The 18,650-nt window shown below is 46.4% G+C and overlaps 1 protein-coding gene across 1 annotated transcript; it reads left to right on the top strand.

The window, feature by feature from the left end:
- The first annotated feature begins 1,011 nt into the window (after positions 1–1,011).
- Positions 1,012–15,517, top strand: LOC112259260 (histone-lysine N-methyltransferase SETD1A). Its single transcript, XM_042327903.1, has 23 exons — positions 1,012–1,678; positions 1,889–2,033; positions 2,137–2,235; positions 2,345–2,615; positions 2,812–2,936; positions 3,103–3,359; positions 3,540–4,439; positions 5,132–5,237; positions 5,372–5,611; positions 5,723–6,310; positions 7,179–7,352; positions 7,587–7,668; positions 7,762–7,922; positions 8,230–8,266; positions 8,381–8,579; positions 8,737–8,792; positions 8,898–10,216; positions 10,598–10,943; positions 11,360–11,541; positions 11,965–12,075; positions 12,623–12,742; positions 12,927–13,064; positions 13,287–15,517. The coding sequence occupies exons 2-23, from the start codon at positions 1,896–1,898 to the stop codon at positions 13,458–13,460; spliced, it is 5,823 nt and encodes a 1,940-aa protein (XP_042183837.1). The 5' UTR covers positions 1,012–1,678; positions 1,889–1,895; the 3' UTR covers positions 13,461–15,517.
- Positions 15,518–18,650: the final 3,133 nt, after the last annotated feature.

Genomic DNA, 18,650 nt, shown 5'->3' with positions numbered 1-18,650 from the left:
GGGGCGAAGGGTCACCTTCCAACAGGACAACGACCCTAAGCACACAGCCAAGACTACGCAGGAGTGGCTTTGGGGGCAAGTCTGAATGTCCTTGAGTGGGCCATCCAGAGCCAAGACTGGAACCCTAACATCTATGCCGAACTTGTAGTGCCATACCCAAGAAGACTCAATGCTGTAATCGCTGCTAAAGGCCTTAAACAAAGTACTGAGTAAAGGGTCTGATTACTTATGTAAATGTTGTGTTTTATTTGTAATAAATTTGCAAAAATGTTTAAACCAGCTTTAGATTTGTCATTATGGAGTATTATGAGAAACAAAATGTGGTAAAAGTAAATCGTTCTGAATACTTTCTGAATGCACTGTGTCATGTACATTTTGCAAGGAATATTTTGTTATTGTCCGCTCACACAGGAGTAATGTTTTTGTTTAAGGGGGTGATGCTGCAACCCGACTACTCGCAGCTCTGAACATAACCCTTGTTACTTGTGTGACGTGTGTGATCATGTGTCTCGTTTCCCTGCGGTGTCATGTTTGGCCACACGATGGCAGTGTTGTCACTGAATTGTTTCCTTGTGCAGTAGTTCTTTTGAAACTTCTTTGGTACTCCGTATGCATAATATAACTAAGTGAAGAAGTTCAAAACTGAAGGTACGAGGATAATTAAATATTACATTTTTCGGTGTCAATGTCCTGCAAGTTATACTATGTGGAATGGGTATCTCTAAGGCCACATCTGATACATTGATCCGTAGATTCGCCACAAGTAGTAATAGACAAGAGAAGGCACATACGAATAGTTTTTTAAATCTTATAACTACCTGTGTGTAGTAGGCACATCCAACAGAAAAAAAATGTAATGTATTTTTAGTCGGTGACGTTTTGTATTTTGACTGAGTTGACTGTTCCCTTTATTTTCGTGGATCTGGATGGATTGTGAGGAAAGTGTTGACTTCGAATGACGAAATGTATTCGCAGAGACTGATGGAGTGCAGGCGAGGCTTTCAGGTTTGTTTCGCGATGGCCGCTCGTTTAACATTATTTTGTTTTAGGACATAAACAAATATTTCGTAAAATATTACGCTTTGTATGGTAACTACACCGCACCGGGAACGTATCGACATTGTTATAACTGAGCTATTGTGCCCAATGGCAAAAACGGAGTTATCTTTTCAGTTTGGTACTCAGTGTTTTTCCCTGTTCGTCCTAGGCCTAGCTTCACTTGAGCGGCGGGTTGGTAGTTTCGGATGAAACGGGCAATCGGTTTGAAAGAGGCAGGTTCCGTTAGCTTGCTAAACGTCATTCACTCGCCTAACTTAGGTCGATCTTTGCGACGTTGTACATAAATAATATTTTGAATAACCACTTTCAAATTTATGAAACTTAACTAGCTAGTTGGGATTTGAATAGCTAGCTAGGTAACAAGTTAACTTGTTAAATGAAACTGAGTATGGTAGCAGCTAACGCTAGCTACACATGCTAATCTAGTTTAGATATAGCTAGTTAGTCAAGGTGATCCGAAGTATATAACGAACGTTACAATAAGCTACCTTAGTTATCTAAATCATAACTATCGGATTGAAAATAGTGGAATCCTATCAAAACACAGCTAGCTAGCGTGTGACGTTGTCATTGTTTTGACAGCAGCACCAGGCTGGAGCGAGTTTACAGTATGCCAGAGGTAGGTTATCATGACAAGAACTGACGTTTGTCGCTACATTGATGTGAGCTGTTTTATCAAATAAGGTTTTTTAAAACATGGTTTATTTAACCAAATACGAGTATGTAGCTAGCATCATGTATACTTGTGCCTGTTATGAGTATACAAAATGATGTTAACGTTAGTGACGAAACACTTAATTCACTTGCATCTCCCACTTCACTCTTCCAGTTATAGCATGGATCCAGACAGTGAGCCGGATACACAACGAGCTCTCAGTTTGCAATGGAAGAGCTATAAGCTCGTCCAAGACCCAGCCATCCGGAGGGTTAACAACAAAATATACCGATATGATGGGGTGCATTTCAGTGTGCCGGTTGGTATTGTTTTTACATAACTGTGTTTATTTTGGAGTAGGGTTGTTGTACATGTCCTGAATTGTAACATGAGCCTTTGACTTTTACTTGTCATCTCTCCAGGACTCGGGGTTCCCCCCAGTGGGAGATTTGCGGGACCCTCGACCTCGTAGAATCTGGTCCAGGCACACAGAGATGGCCCTGCCAGTGCCCAAGTTCAAAGTTAGAACCCTATCTAACTTGCTGACTCATCATACACTCACACCAGCCTCACTCTCTAAAAGCTGCACTGTAGCATGCTATCTCTAATTTCCTTATTTTGTTCCCAAAGCTGGATGAGTTCTACGTGGGCCCCATTCCCCTCAAGGAGGTGACCTTTGCTCGCCTCAATGACAACATCAAGGAACCCTTCCTGGCTGAGATGTGCGCAAAGTTTGGAGAGGTGGAGGAGATGGAGATATTGTTTCACCCCAAGACCCGTAAGCACCTGGGCCTGGCCCGCGTGCTCTTCACCAGCACCAGGGGGGCGAAGGACACGGTCAAACAGCTGCACAACACCTCCGTCATGGGTAACATCATTCACGCTCAGCTGGACATCAAAGGTATGACATGGATTCATGGCTTAATATCTGTGGTTTGATTTGATATATACATCTATTTTGTATAAAAATAACTTCTATTGCAATTACTATTGAAGTATAGAGGTGTTTTATGGAGACATAATTGTTGTCGCATTAGAATTTTGTGAAGATATTAGCTACATCCTTGTCTTATGGGTATGTTTGTGTGTATCTGCAGGCCAGCAGAGGCAGAAGTATTATGACCTGATAGTGAGTGGCTCCTACACGCCCCAGACTGTGCCCACAGGAGGCAAGGCCCTGACAGAGCGGTTCCAGCCCCCAGCGCCAACACAACCAGACACGGTACACTCACCAAGGGCTCATCACAACCATCTTACTGACATTTTCATGGAGGATTTACCTTTATGGTCCATCATTCTTGAGAGGCTTTCATAATTTTCTACTGTGTAATGTTTTTTACTTTCTCTGTCTAATTCTCCCATCTTCCTGTTCCTCTCTGTCTGTGCAGTCGTCCGATATCAGGCGGAGACTGTCCTCTGAGATAGCTGGCCTGGCTGCGGGCTTGGCTGCAGGGGTACCGGCTCTCACCCCTGGGAGCACCACCCCCTGCTCTGTGGACACAGGCTTCAGTGAGCAGCGTCTAGATACGACCCCCTCCTCCATGGGGGGGCCCTACACCCCAGGCTCCTCCGCTTCCTCACAGGGAGGAGGAACGCCCTACACCCCTCGCTCTGTCTCACAGGACTCGGGCTACGCTGTTGCCAGGTCAGTATTGGGGAACAAACACCCTGCATAATAGCTCAGTTGTTCATTTATCAAAAAATGTGTTTGTCATTCCAAAAAGGTATACACATTTCTCTTTATTAGGATAGTAATAGTCAATGTGGTAACTTGTGTTATATATATAAACCCTCTATGAACCCTCTTTCTCCTTTTGTTTCTTAGACAAGTTGGATACAGTGCTGGCCCTTTGACCAGTGGCTACCCTCCCCAGGACATGCTTCCCTCCTCCTCCTGCTCCTCCTCTACTGTCTCCTCCTCAGTCGGGGCATACAAAGCTCCCCGGTACTCGGAGGACCCCCATGCACCTCCTCAAGACCCCTACCAAAGGTGTCGCCCCACATACCCCCCTACCGGCCCTTTCCGTCCTAACGAGCCCCCGCTCTACCCCACATACCCAAACGCTGGAGGGGCTGGACAGCACATGGCACACCACCCTGCAATGCCTCCCCCACCTCTTGCACCCCAGTACGAGCAGCCCCCTCTGGCAGACCGGGACAGAGAGAGGGACAGAGAGCGGGACAGGGACTCAGGAGGGCGGTACGGTGCCGGTGGGACTGGCTCTAGAAGGTCATCTTACCAGGAGGCCAACTCTTCCTCCAAGTATTCCCACCACTCGCATCACTCAGAGAGGGAGAGGGGCTACAGACGGGACAGCCTGGGCTCCAGAGAACACGGCAGACACCGTAACCACCACTCACACAATCACAGCAGCAGTAGTAGCAGCAGCCGGCGACGGAGCAGCCACGACCGAGACAGCAGGGAGAGGGACAGAGACAGCGACTACTCAAACAGCTCCGACCCGAGATTCAACTCCAACTCCCACCGCTCCTCCTCCAACAGTCTGTCCCCGCCTCCATCTGCCTACCCCTCCTACTCCTCCTCCAAAGACCAACCCCCTCCCCACAACCCCTCTGTCTCCTCTCGCCTAGAGCCCTGCTCAGTGTATCGTGCCCAGCCTAGTGGTGCTGGTTCTGGGGAGAGGGGGTCTGTGTCTGACAAGGACCCCCGATCCCACCACACCCCTCTGCCGCCCCCTCCACCACCTCCCCTCCCCCTGCCTCTGTGATAGCGGCGGCTGTAGCAGAGACGCTCAGCGCCCTTGACTTTGGCCAGGAGAGCCCAGTCAGAGAGGAGACGTGGACCAAGCCCAAACGCCGGCCCAACACCCCACCTCCCCCTCCTCAGCATCCCTCCACCCCTCCCTCTTCTCCACCCCACTCCTCCATCGCTTCCTCCTCCACTTCACCCTCCTCCACCTCCCTCCCAAACCATCTCCCCTCCTCCACTTCCCTCTCCCCACCCCCCCAGCGAGACTCCTCCTCCCCGGAGCCAGATTCCACCAATGAGAGCCTGCCATTTGTCTACCACAGCAGCAGCTTAGACTCTCGTATTGAGATGCTACTGAAAGAGCAGAAAGCTAAGTTCTCCTTCCTGCCCTCCGATGAAGATGAGGAAGAGGACAGAAAGGAAGAAAGGCAGAGAGAGAAGGTGGCAGCAGCAGGGAAGGGAGGAGCAGCAGGCGAGGGCAGGAGCAATAAGCAGAGGGAGCAGGATGGGGAGAAAGACAGGCGGAGGAGACAAGGAGGAGATGGTGGAGGTCAGCAGAGGAGGAAAGGAGAGAGGGATAGAGACGGCCGTAGAGGGAGGAAGCAGAGAACGGGGGGAGAGGGGAGGAAGAGTCCCACTGTAGTAGCACAAGCTACCCCCTCCTCCACCTTCTCTCCCCGCGTCCCCACCACAGATGACCATACTAGTCTCCATGGAACAGGACCTCTGCAGGAGGAGACAGCCCAACCTGAGCCTATTGATCCAAGGACCAGACAAGGGGCACAGACACCCCCCTACAACGGAAAGAGTCAGGTAAGAACATCTTACTCTGTTAATGGAAATATTGTAGGAATCAGATTGTATGGAAATGTTGGTGTATTGTTAGTAGGGATTGTCAGTTGATGCAAAAGTGTGGGGAAATTGTGAATTCTCTTTCCTTTCTGCAGTCATCCCCTCATTCCTCTGGGGAAGACATGGAGATCTCTGACGAGGATGAAGAACACACCATTACAGCAGTGACCACCCACCACGCCACTCCTTCCTCTGTCTCTTCACCATCTTCATCCCAGGCCCCCCTGCCCTCCCAGACAGACCCCTCTGCCTCCCCCTCTGACCCCACACAGCACTTTGGCACATCCATGCCTGCTCCACCCATCCCCTCTTACCCCCTCACCTCCCTCCCCCGGGCTTTTCCCTGCAGCCCCCTCCACCCCCTGCATCCCCCCACCGCTGGGCCACATGGAGCTGCACCCTGAGTATCCTCCTCACATGCCCCCACACATGTATGACTATGCCAGCAGTATGGAGCTGATGAACCAGTACAGTGGCGGAGCCCCATGTCCTTCCAGATGCAGACCCAGATGCTGAGTCGGCTGCACCAGCTGAGGATGTCCTCCTCTAATGGCACCGCTGCCCCTGGCGACGCCCCCTTCAGACTACTACCACTCCATGCCCCCTCCCCCACACCCCCACCACCCCTACATGGACCAAGAAGGGGTGGCTATGAGCAGGATCAGCACTACATGCCCCCCCACATGCCCTACGCCTACCCTGGCCCCTCTCAGATGCCCCACCACCACGCCATCCCCCCTCCACACACGGGCTGGGCCCCGCATGTCTTACCCGAACACTACGCGTACCACACCCCTCCGCCCTATGGGACAATGCCTCCTGTGGGGGGAGAGGCCCAGTATGGGGCGGAGGGAGACCCCCAAATGCCCCTGCTAACAGAGAACCCCCACGAGGCCACAGTGCAGCTGGTGCTGGCCACCCTCATCCAGGAGATGAAGAGCATCATGCAGAGGGACCTCAATCGCAAGATGGTGGAGAACATCGCCTTTGGAACCTTTGACGAGTGGTGGGAGCGCAAGGAGACCAAAGCCAAGGTAAGAGAGTGGAACAACATGTTCAGAAAGCACAGAAAAAATGGCCTATACTACATACCTGGTTTGAGGAGTTAGTGAGGTAACTTTGGTCAACCCTTGAGTTCAACTCGGGATAACTGGTACCGTGAAAGTGACTCACCCTTCAGCCAGGTACATTTCTATGGCAACGAATCCTTCAGAACTAACTTGCAGGCTAACTCAGGGCTAACTCCATTTATCCTGAATGAAGTGTCTGCCATGAGTTGAGGACCAAATAAATCAGATTACCTCCCTCTCATCAAGATTCCCTCCCTCCATCATCCCCTTCATTTTATTAATCAAATGGTTTTTTGTATGTTAAACATAAATGTTAAAATACCTATCACATTACAATTAGTAATGACAGAATGCATTTGAAACTTGACGCACAATAAAACTTCTATCTGTAGGAGTGGGGAAAAGGGTGTTTGTGCATTGATAAGCACATCAAAGATGGCATTAACACCATAGCCTGCTGAATTTGCAAGATAACCTTTCTTGCAATTAGATTTTGGGACAAATTAAAATGTGTCACTTACTCGCCCATGGATTGATGTTTCAGTATTGTCTCGACGAGTTTGTTGTTCGATTATCCACGTGCGACATGCACGCGCAGTTACAAGCCTGCTAGAGTTAGCGACAGACAGACAAGCAATATCCACCGTTGTATTACGGATGAAATCTGAGCTGGAATGGGAAACTGATTAGAGCTAGCTAGCGTTGTAGTATACCCATCTGGTCAATTTAAATTGGTTTTTGATTTCCGTTTTTCAAGGCGTACATGGTTTTCCTGTTATTGTTTTTTAAATCCATTATTTGATTTGCCGTGATACCCGTCCTCCCTCCCCAGCCGTTCCAGACCATGGTTCGGGGTGTGGCTGCAGTAAGGGACGAGGACAAGAAGGAGGAGAACAAGGCCAGCAGCAAGCCCCGGGAGCCCCTCATGTCTCTGGTGGACTGGGCCAAGAGTGGAGGAATGGAAGGCTTCTCACTGAGAGGGGCGCTACGACTACCATCATTCAAGGTAAACAAGTACACAGAGGCAACAGTTGGAACTCGGGAATTGTCCGTTACTGATGTACATACATTTTTGTACTGAGCATAGGAAATAGAGATGGATTTGTACTGTACATGTATAGACATTAGACGAATACATGTTCATGAATAGATATTACTCCAATGTATCCATCCATTCACTTAGAGATTTTTTCCACCATAACTTATCATGTTATTAACTGTCTGTGTGTATTGTGTCCAGGTGAAGAGGAAAGAACCTCTGGAGCTAGCAGAGGTAGGGGAGATGAAGAGACCCAAGACACCGCCAGAGGATGACGACGAAGGTGAGCTTTTCATCAATGACCCCCTCCTTTGGATTTGTCACCGACCGTCTTTGTGTTTCCTATGTTGGCTCACCATCTCTCTCCTCCCCCCAGACTCGTACCATGACAAGGGTCTAGAGGGAAGAATGGCAGATGGGGAGGGCCACAGGGCTGAGAGGGACAGCAGGCGGAGGAAGAAGAAGACGAGAAGTCGTAAACCTTGGGACCTGGACAGCGAAGGAGAAGAGACTTCTGATGGTTCTTCTTCAGATAAGGTGTGTGTCTGCATGTGCAAGGGATAATTTAGCATGAAAATAATGTTTCTCCACATAAAGTTTATCTGATCTCAAATTGAATAAATGGCTACAGAAACAATAATGCATGATTTTTCTAATCAGTTGATGATTTCCGCAAGCAGTACATACTGGCAGTGTTGTTGTATTTCCCCATAGTGCTGGCTAGATGGCAGCATTTCACTGTGTGCCTCTTCATACTCTGCTGTACTTTGGCTTCATTGACTTGGATTGAACCTGAGACACTGTTGTATATTATCAAACGGTGTCCTTCTGTTCCTCTCTGTAGGACGATGAGGAGGAGGGAAGTGACAAGGGGTCTGAAGGTAAATCTAGCATTCTTCATGTTATCCTTATTGAAGCCAATGTGCCCCCATCACAGGTAGATACCTTTTCCATCATGCCATCTTATCATCTCTCACTTCATCTCACTTCTTCAGATGAGGCCTTGAGTGCGGACAGCGATGATGAGAGCCTCTCCTCATCCACAGAGAGTTCTTCCTCCTCAACATCATCATCCTCCTCTTCCTCCGAAGACGAGGATGAGGAGGAAGGAGAGCAGGCCGGCAGTGGACTGGACACCATGGATGAGTCTACGATGGACAGCACAGCTCTGGACACAGAGAAGGGGGATGACCGGTATGTTTTGAACGGTGTTCCTGTTTTTGAATATACCTGTATATAAGTATCCAAAATGTTTTCTATATATTTCCTATGGAAGTGTCTTTATTGAAACTTGATTTGTTGCTCAATGTGTGTCTGGGTTGTAACTGACCATTCCACTTGTGCACTCCAGAGAAAAGTCTGCAGCTGCTGTTCCAAAGGCACCGCTCAGCGCCGAGATCAAAGCTGGTTAGTCACGCATTTAGTTTCTCTGTTGTGGATGTTCATTTCCATGGCAAGTGCCAATGTTGTTTTTCACCTGATTCATAATTCAAATATGTGCCCATATCTTAGAAATTGCTGCCAGCAAGAAGGATTCATCAACACTCAGCTCAAACGCTCGTCCTTCAGCCCCCCGCCCCTCCTCCCCAATTGTCATTGTGCCTCCTCTCAAGAAGCGAAGGAAGACCGTCTCGTTCTCTACCGGGGAGAGCGACTACAAACCCCACCTTCCAACTGTCCCCTTGTCCCCACCTCCCTCCACTGCCTCTCCTCTCTTGTCCCACATGAAATCTCACCTTCCAGACTCCATTTTCATCGCCTCCACACCTGGAACCACCCCCTCCAAGACTCTCTCACTCCTCCCCTTTGCCTCCAAACCAGGCGAAGGCAATGCCCTCTCTCCCTCCCCTGTTCTCACTGTTCCCTTGCCTGTATGCCCCGAAGACTCAAAAAATAGCCCTGTCCCTCTGGTGTCCCCCTCAATCACACCCACCAAGTCCCCCAACAAACGGGGGGCCTCCCCCAAATCCCCCTCTCCAGTGTGGGTGTGTCGCACTGTGCAGAACCTCCCTCTGGACCACGCCTCCATGGTCAAGATGGCCTTTGAGGAGGCCCCGCCCCCTGTCACAAAGGGCCGGGGCAGGGGACGCCCCAGGACTGTCAGCCTGTCGACCCCCACCCCTCCCCCCTCCTTCCACACCCTCAGAGAGGAGGAGGAGGAGGAGGAGGAGGGACTGCTGAGACTCGGTGAACAGCTGGGAGCATCCAGCCTGCTACAGCTGGGCTCGGCGCCTATGGCCGATCTGTCTGTCCTGGCTGATGTGGCCCTGAAGCTGGACCCAGACGCTGGAGACTCAGAAGAGACGGAGACGTCAGACGAGGCAGAGGAGCAGAGGATGGAGGAGGAGATGCTCCTCTCTCCCAAAGCCCTCCCCCTGGTTATGGACCCACAGGGCCTGTCTGCCCTGCAGGAACACAACTATTCCAAAGCCCCCTTCCACCTCATCCATGCCCAAAAGAGGAGTGTCTCCAAACAGGAGTCTGGGGTGCTCCTCCCTGCAGACTTCAACCATCACGCCATCTCTGGGGTGCTGGAAGCTCCCGAGGAGGTCATAGGGGAACCCCTGCCCTCTAGGGACAGACACCAGGCTGAGTATCTGTCTGGCATGGGGCTTCTGTGTGAGGATGGAGACATGGCCAAGCCCTCTGTGCTGACATCTCTCACCCTATCAGCCAAGAGGAAGGGAATGGTGGCGAGGGGCAGTGAACTGGAGGAGATGGGGAAAGAGAAGAACAAGAAGAGGAGGAGGAAAGATAAGGAAAATCTGGAGTTGCAGCAAACGAAAAAGCAGAAGGAACATCAGACCAAGAAACAGAAGAGGAAACTAGAGGTGTGAGGTTTTGTGGGTTTGTGCTTGAGTCAAGTGTCACAACTAAGAAGTGTTGAGCATGGTGCTTCAACAACATGTAAAGATAGGGTATTGCTCAACCACAGCTTACATTTACTGTAACTTTGTCATCTTAAAATGACATGCAAAGCAATGTCTTTCCTCAATTGCATAAAGTTTCACAGCTTGACAGTTACATGGCCAAATTGTCATGTAAATATATATTAATAATGTCAAACAAATTACTAGTAAATTACAGTCTAATCTAGAAAGTCCCATCCTATGGCCTGTATTGACCAGTGTTTAAGAACCTGTTACAGGCTAATTTTAGTTCCTGAGTTGACATCTCCCACTCTCCCTCTTCCTGTCCCCGGTTCCTGTCAGGAGGTGGACCTGGAGGAGGATGTGGACGTGGAGCAGCTGGAGCCGGGTGAGCTGTCTAACACGGAGGACGAGGAAGAGTGGGACGATGTGAGGAAGAGCGAGCGCCTCTTCCTCCAGGAGGCCGGGTTGACTTCGTCACAGCGTTGGCCCAAGCCCATCCCTGCCCCGGAGCCCGTCACGTTTGACCAGCGCAGCGAGTTTGAGCAGATGACCATCCTGTACGACATCTGGAACTCTGGTCTAGACATGGAGGACATGACGCTGCTGAAGACGACCTACGAGAAGCTGCTGCAGGACGACCACAGCACCGACTGGCTCAACGACACACACTGGGTCCACCACACTGATATCCTTTACTACTGGCAGGGCAGGGGGTTTGGAACGAGGGTTAGAAGCCCTGCTTGTGGTTTAGGATCTTCCATGTGTTGATGCCTCTTATGAACAGTTGAGCTGTGTTTTTAAGTAATGTACCGGTATGTGGAAGTCAGTGCAGGCTTCTGAGAGGAGTACGGCTAATAATAATGGCTGGAGCGGCGCAATTAGAATGGCATCAATCACCTGGAAACCATATGATTGATGTATTTGATACCATTCCACTTATTCCACTCCAGCCATTACCACAAGCCCATCCTCCCCAATTAAGGTGCCACCAACCTCCTGTGTTGGAAGTAGATGAAATGGTGTGTAATGATGCATGTGTATTTAGATGGACTGGTGTGTGTTCAACAGTAACTGTTGTTAGCCTTAACGTATGGCCTGCACTTACCAACATCCCCAACCCGCGGCGTAAGAAGAAGAGTGCAGACGGGCAGCTGCGGGAGCATGTGACAGGCTGTGCCAGGAGCGAGGGCTACTACGCCATCAGCAGGAAGGAGAAGGATGTCTACCTGGATCTGGAACTGCCTGAGCAGGCCCTACTGGAGGCTGCCGACTACGACGCCTCGGTACGCACACCTCTCTTTACCATCTCTCTACTTTTTATACTATATATAGTCTCTGGCTTTTCATACAATGGTGTCATGTTGTTGCCTGTCATAGGCTCTGTGGTCACAGGTTTTGTTCCAATAAGATTGATGACCTTTGGTCATTGAATACAGGGAAGTTGGTGAACAAGTAGTGTATTTCTCATTTTAGCATATTCTTCACAATGCTGTAGGAAGTTCCACAGAGTTTGTCATGCAGATGTATTCAACAGCTTTGCTGCGTCTGCTCGAGGCAATGAAAATGAACTCACTTAACACGATATTGGGCATTTAGGGCAAAGTGCGTCTGACTCAGTAGTATTTACCTCAAGGCCATGTGATGGTGTGGGTCACCGTGTGTGTGTCACTGGCCCAATGTAACTCTCCTTCTGTCCTCCCCCTCAGGGCTCAAACCGGCTGCTGTCAGAGAGACGGTCGGAGCAGCGCCGCCTCCTCAGTGCCATAGGCATCCCTGCAGTCATGGACTCTGACCTGCTCAAACTCAATCAGCTCAAGGTACACAACAGCAGCCTGAAACTGTGTGTACCACTGATATTATGTAACTGCTGTGTTACCTCTGCTCTTCAACCACCATGTTATTTCCCATGGGTTTCATTCCGAGAACTCACTTCTTTTACTGTGTAATGAAGACCTTGACCCTTTAAACCCATGCCAGTGTGTTGAAAATGAGACTTTGATCCAGGACTATGGTGAAATCTAGAGCAAAGGCTGCTAGTGCATTCAATGAGTTGGTTATTTTAATGAGTTTTTATTTATTTAACTAGGCAAGTCCGTTAAGAACAAATTCTTATTTTCAATGACGGCCTAGGAACAGTGGGTTAACTGCCTGTTCAAGGGCAGAACGAGTAGATTTGTACCTTGTCAGCTCGGGGATTTGATCTTGCAATCTTCCGGTTACTAGTCCAACTCTCTAACCACTAGGCTACCCTGCTGCCTAGTTGTGTTGTGCTGGAGGGGCAGGACTGAGTTTGTGAAACCCTGAACTAGAGTAACTAAATTCTTATTGCACCACTATGGCACTAACTCTTGCTCCCTTCCTCAGTTCCGTAAGAAGAAGCTTCGATTTGGCCGCAGTAGGATCCATGAATGGGGCCTGTTCACCATGGAGCCCATTGCTGCTGATGAGATGGTCATAGAGTATGTGGGCCAGAATATTAGACAGGTACGGGTCATTGTACTGCTTGAGGACTGTATGTGTCTAGGGCCATATTCTAGTCTGTACTTCATTCATCCATAGTGTTGTATCATAGCATTAGCAATAGACACATGGCAAACATCAGTGTTAGTCTTTCCTGGGTGTTCAGCAGGCATCATTGTTTGACTGTTTGTGCCCGTTTCTTTTCCAGATGGTGGCTGACAACAGAGAGAAGCGTTATGCCCAGCAGGGCATTGGGAGCAGCTACCTGTTCAGAGTGGACCACGACACCATCATTGATGCTACCAAGTTAGGCAACCTGGCACGCTTCATCAACCACTGCTGCACTGTGAGTCAGCCTATACCTGCACAAGCAAAACAATACAGGATATAACAATGGAGTGAAGCAACGTGAAGACTAAATAGAAATACACACATTTCCATCATAGATATTTAGTGACTCTGATACACACACAATGTTCACAGTAACATTGACTGGTAAGATCCTCTTAATTAAGTTGTGTTTTCTTTGTATTACCTATAACTGGTCTTCATCCTCTTCCTTCCCTAGCCTAACTGCTATGCAAAGGTGATCACCATAGAATCCCAGAAGAAGATCGTGATCTACTCCAAGCAGGCTATTGGCATGAATGAAGAGATTACCTACGACTACAAGTTCCCTCTAGAGGAAAATAAGATTCCCTGTCTGTGTGGAACAGAGAACTGCCGTGGGACGCTCAACTAAGATACCACAGCATGACCACTCTCACACAGGTGTGGCAGTACCCCGTTTCAGTCCCTCCTGTCCCCGCACCACAACCCCTGACTATAACCAAGAACAAAGCCACACCCACCACCAACAGCCCCCCTCCAGACCCCAAAGCTCACCTGCTCCTCCAGACTGTCAAACAGTTGTCTGTACCATATCCAGAAAACAGAGAGAGACATGCAACATTTGCACTGTTCACACGCTTTAATTTACCTGGGGTTCTGGTTTATTATCTTAGGGGCTGTGAGACTCTCCTTCCCAGGGATGTGATTAATAATCGGGCCCCCTCTCCTGTACCCTAAACCCCTGAAATGCAGCATTAGTCTCCGCTGTAGCAGGATTTAATAACTTAGGACCACCTGTTCCCGTTCGTTCAAGGGTGGACATTTTTTTCTCCTCTTCCAACAGCCTTTCCTTAGAATAGAGAATGCAACCGTAACCTATCAGAACTGGTGTTGTGTGTCTTGTCTGCCTCCGCACAGATAGAGAGTGGTCCGGAAGCTCCCGCTAACCCAATCCCTCTGCCCACACCAATCCGCACATAAACGCACAGGATTTACAAACATATTCAGGGTTTTAAAGGCGTTCGTTCGCAGTGTTAGTTACACACTCTAATCCATTGGGACTTCAGTTATGCAAGATTTCCAAAAATGAAGATTGTTTGAGCTTTGTCATTTTATAGTATTGCATATTCTTATTACTATTCTTGTTCTGATTTAGTTGCGTGAGCTGTAGGTGGGTGCGTGACTCCTCTCACCAGTTTGTTTGGCGGAGAGATCATTGACTTAAATTTGTTTTTCACCATGCTACATAAGAACAAATCATTTGTAGATCAAATAGTCTATGGTGTCACATCAGTTTATCTTTAAAGCTTAAGATGGCTGCTGAGTTTTAGTCTGCAGGTTTATCTAAATTTGGAATGCTTTGTTAGTTCCTTTTACGTTGTCCCCTTTCCCCATTGTGATGTTGTCCCTCCTCACGTTAGGAAGCAGAGAAAGGACCTGACCCATGTGTATCTGTGTGTGTGTATCTGTGTGTTTTAAGAGAATGTATTCTTACGGATGCGAGTAAGTTTTTATTCCAGTTGTGTGAATGTGCTCACTGTCAATTAGTAGTTTTGTGCTATTGAACAAGCTGCAAATGTCAGTTTGTATGACATGGTCAAGGCACACTGTCAGGAAAAATGTTTCTATGAAATCTCCCTTATTTGGCAAACCATTAGACAAATCTGTTCAAAAAATGTTTTTAATTTAAATGTAACCTTTATTTAAGTAGGCAAGTCAGTTAAGAACAAATTCTTATTTACAATGATGGCCTACCCGGACGACGCTGGGCCAATTGTGGGCCACCCTATGGGACTCCCAATCACGGCCAGATGTGATACAGCCTGTAATCGAACCAGGGACTGTGGTGACGCCTCTTGCACTGAGATGCAGTGCCTTAGACCGCTGCGCCACTCGGGAGCCCGAACATAACTCTGCCCCATTGACCCCAATACAAGTGTTGAGGTCTGTGTATGTTGGACTTTGTCACTTAGTGTGTGTTCTGAATGGTTTTAAAGGGTGAACTTGTGTAGATCAGATCTGGTAAATCTAGTTTCTAGCTTGACTTGCTCTCAACTCAAGCTGTCGCTGTCCCAGGTTTTAATCTCTGATTTGGATGTTTTAAATGTCACAAGGCCCCTCGGTGTTCTGTTCCTTCCACAGCAGAAAAGTTATCAATATTTCTTGTTGCAACAGGTGCTTTTCAGTAAAAACCAACCCTCTTACTTTAAAAATAAAAAGATGGAAAAAAAGTTCAGACAAATGTACATATTGTAGAGGTGTTTGTTTCTCGTAGAAACACACTGGTTCCAGTCTGTAAATACGTTGTTCCTTTCCTACTTCCCATGAGGAAAACTGTACATACCTTCCATTGTTCTTTTTTGTTTTTCCTTTTAATTTGATTTTAATATTATTTGCAATATTTCTCTTGTATTAATGCGTTGGACTCTTTTATTAATGGTGCATTAAAATATTTTTTAAAAAGTGAAAGCTTTTTTTTTAAAGCCTTGGTTGAGTGTCAGGATTTTCACCTAGCATCTGGGTTGTCTATAGGTGTTATTATATTCACTCTGGCTATCTAATGCGATTTCAGAGCACTCTCGTCCAAGTGTGTCGGAGTGCAGAATAACTGAGGAATTTACGAAAGCGCAACAATGGTTGAATGTGTCAGTAAAAGTCGGCAAAAAAGATAACGTTCCGAGAGAATGAGTAAGAAAATGCAATCCCAAATAATGAGCTGTGTGAGAATGTAGCTGAACTTCAAAAGGTACTCTCGCAGGTGGAATCTGAAAATCCAAGGTGTAAAAGAGGTAGAGTGGGAGGATATTAGGGAAACAGTCATTAATATCCTGGGAAAGGTGTCTCCGTGCATAAAAGACAGGCTAAGAGACGTGATTGATGTGGTACATCGACTTGGGAAACAAAGATCTGATGGACCCCCTCGCAATATCATCTTGCGCTTAACTATGCGCCATTACAGGAACATCATCTGGAGAATGGCCAAGGGGAACACGTTTCTGGACGAGAAGAAGCTCTGATACCGCAGGATCAGGCTGCCAGGAAGAAACTGTGGCCGCTTATACAGAAGGCGCGACGAGGGAAAGAAGGCTGGGTTCAAGGGCCCACACGGGTTTATCAAATGAAGAATGATTACTGGGTAACTGACATTAACCAAACTGGAACTGAGTACTGCCAAGAGTACAGTTAATGTACTACCACGAATAAATGTACTGTTCGAACTACAACTGATGAACACTTGCCCCCCCCAAAAAAGGAAGTAAATAGATTTCTTATACTGTTAACCACCGCTACCTCAGCTGAGTGTAGTTTTCCGTCGGAGTAATCCTCTGGTTCACTTTGTTTTATTGTTCACATTACTATTTGTGTTCTTTCTTTTTTAATGCAGGATTTCATTTTCAATTCACTCAATATCTTACAAAAGGGAAAGCTTTATTTTTGTGCTGCAAACGCAGTAACTCAGATTTTGTCCTTCAGGAAACTCATTCGGGTGAAAGTGATTTGAAATTTTGGAAAGCACAATGGGGAGATATGGCCTATTTCAGTCATGGATCAAACCACTTTGCTGGTGTTTTGACACTTATTCACAAGTGTAAAGGTTCTAGAATCCACATCTTCACAAGATGGGAGATGGGTCATAGTAACTTAAACTTGACTGCTATTTTCATCATTTGTAATGTATACGGACATAACTCACATTTTCCAAATAAGACCCATTTTACCCAATTTACCAGGAAAGTACAGGATTTAAGCATCAAATACTCAGATGCTTTTCTAATTATTTCAGGGGATTTGAATGAAACACCTGATGCATCTGCTGATCGTTTTCCTCCTAGAACAAGTCAAAGCCCTCAAAATAGCAATATTATCACTACATTATGCAAGGATCTCTGTGTTGAGGATGCTTGGCGTTATTTCAATCCGGATGAAAACATAAAATCGTTAGCTGAAGATATTTTTGCTAGAAAAGACTTGGGTCATGGAAGTAGATGGGAATTTTTCAAATATAAAGTCAGAGTGGTAGCCATAAAACGCGCCAAACCTTAGAGAAAAAGATGAGCAAGCTTGACAGTTTTCTAATGAAAGATAATCTATCTGAAGAAGAGGAGTCTGTATTCAAGTCTTTACAACTAGAATTAGAACAGCTTTACAAGGATCTGGCAAAGCTCCTTTTTTGCACTTGAAAAGAGAAACTACAAAAGAAAATCTATAACTGCACTCAAAATTAACAATGTTTTATGCAAAGATCCCATTACAATATCATCATTTGTCAATTCCTTTTATGAAAACCTTTGCAGCTCTCAATTTCAGGAAGATGGTTGTGAAAGCTACATTTGCCACATTCAGAATTGTCCCTGTAATTGAGGATGATTTCCACTCAGTTTGCGATTCACCTGTGTCAATTGAAGAAATTAGAGAGGATCTGAATTCAATGAAAAAAGGGAAATCACCTGGCCCTGATGGCCTGTCAGTAGAATTCTATAGACAGTTTTGGGAGTTACTAGAAGACCCGATTTTTAATATGTTTCAAGATTGCATTAAAAGTGGGGGAATAGTCTCCACTATAAAACAGGGCCTTATTTCATTGATTCTGAAGCCCGATAAAGACCCTTCTCTCATTGACAATTGGAGACCAATTACTTTATTAAATATTGATTACAAATTGATTGCTCTGGTTTATGCCAAAAGTTTAAAGAAAGGAATAGATACCCTTATAAATGAGACTCAAACAGGATTTATGAATGGCCATCACATAAGCTCTAACATTTGTTTAGTCTTGGACCTTATAGATTATTCAGATGCAATTGACTCAGATGCGGTTGTCTTATTTTTGGACATCTGTAAAGCCTTTGACACAATTGAACATTAATTTCTCTTTAGGTCTCTTAAACTTTTTGGATTCGGTGAAAATGTTATCAAAGTAATTCTCATGTTTTACAATGATATAAATAGTTCTGTGTTACTAAACTAGTTCTGTGTTACTAAATACTTCCAAAAGATTCAGTATCAACAGAAGTGTACAACAGGGATGCCCAATTTCGCCATTTTTATTCATTTTGGTTGTGGAACTTCTATCTCTAGATATTCTGAATAATGCAAATTTGTATGGCTTAACCATTTTTAACAAAGAAATCAAAATTTCCCAACTGGCTAATGATACTACTCTTTTTGTAAGAGACAAAGACCAGGTCACCCATGCCCTTAATGCTATAACTGCATTTTCTATTGCATCAGGATTAAAACTGAATGTTTCTAAATGTGAAATCTTATGTTTATTTAACTCTGATGAAAAACAAATAGAAAATATTCCTGTAAAGGACTGTGTTAAATATTTAGGAATACATCTGTCATCTGTTTCCTGCACATCTGTTTCCTGCACAATTGTTCCCCACATAAAGCTCTTTTGTTGAATAATTCAGACATAACTGTAAGGAATAAGTCATTGTTCTACCCCAGCTGGCATGAGAGGAATATTGACTTTGTTCTTGATATTTTCGACCACAAGGGTAATATTCTCACATATGAACAATTTATAACATTGAAAGAGTTTCCAATACCTTTCAGAGAGTTTATTTCTGTGATCAAAGCCGTTCCCAGTGGTCTA

The sequence above is a fragment of the Oncorhynchus tshawytscha genome, linkage group LG09, assembly GCF_018296145.1.
Source record: "Oncorhynchus tshawytscha isolate Ot180627B linkage group LG09, Otsh_v2.0, whole genome shotgun sequence".
Taxonomy (NCBI): Eukaryota; Metazoa; Chordata; class Actinopteri; order Salmoniformes; family Salmonidae; genus Oncorhynchus; species Oncorhynchus tshawytscha.
The sequence above is the reverse complement of the archived record's forward strand: the minus strand, read 5'-3'. Positions and strand labels throughout refer to the sequence as shown.

Coding starts and splice junctions, on each gene's coding strand:
- LOC112259260 (XM_042327903.1), top strand. CDS start 1,896: ATGGATCCAGACAGTGAGCCGGATACACAACGAGCTCTCAGTTTGCAA. Junction 4,440..5,131: donor CCTCCCCTCCCCCTGCCTCT/GTGATAGCGGCG, acceptor TGACCATACTAG/TCTCCATGGAACAGGACCTC. Junction 13,065..13,286: donor TCATCAACCACTGCTGCACT/GTGAGTCAGCCT, acceptor TTCCTTCCCTAG/CCTAACTGCTATGCAAAGGT.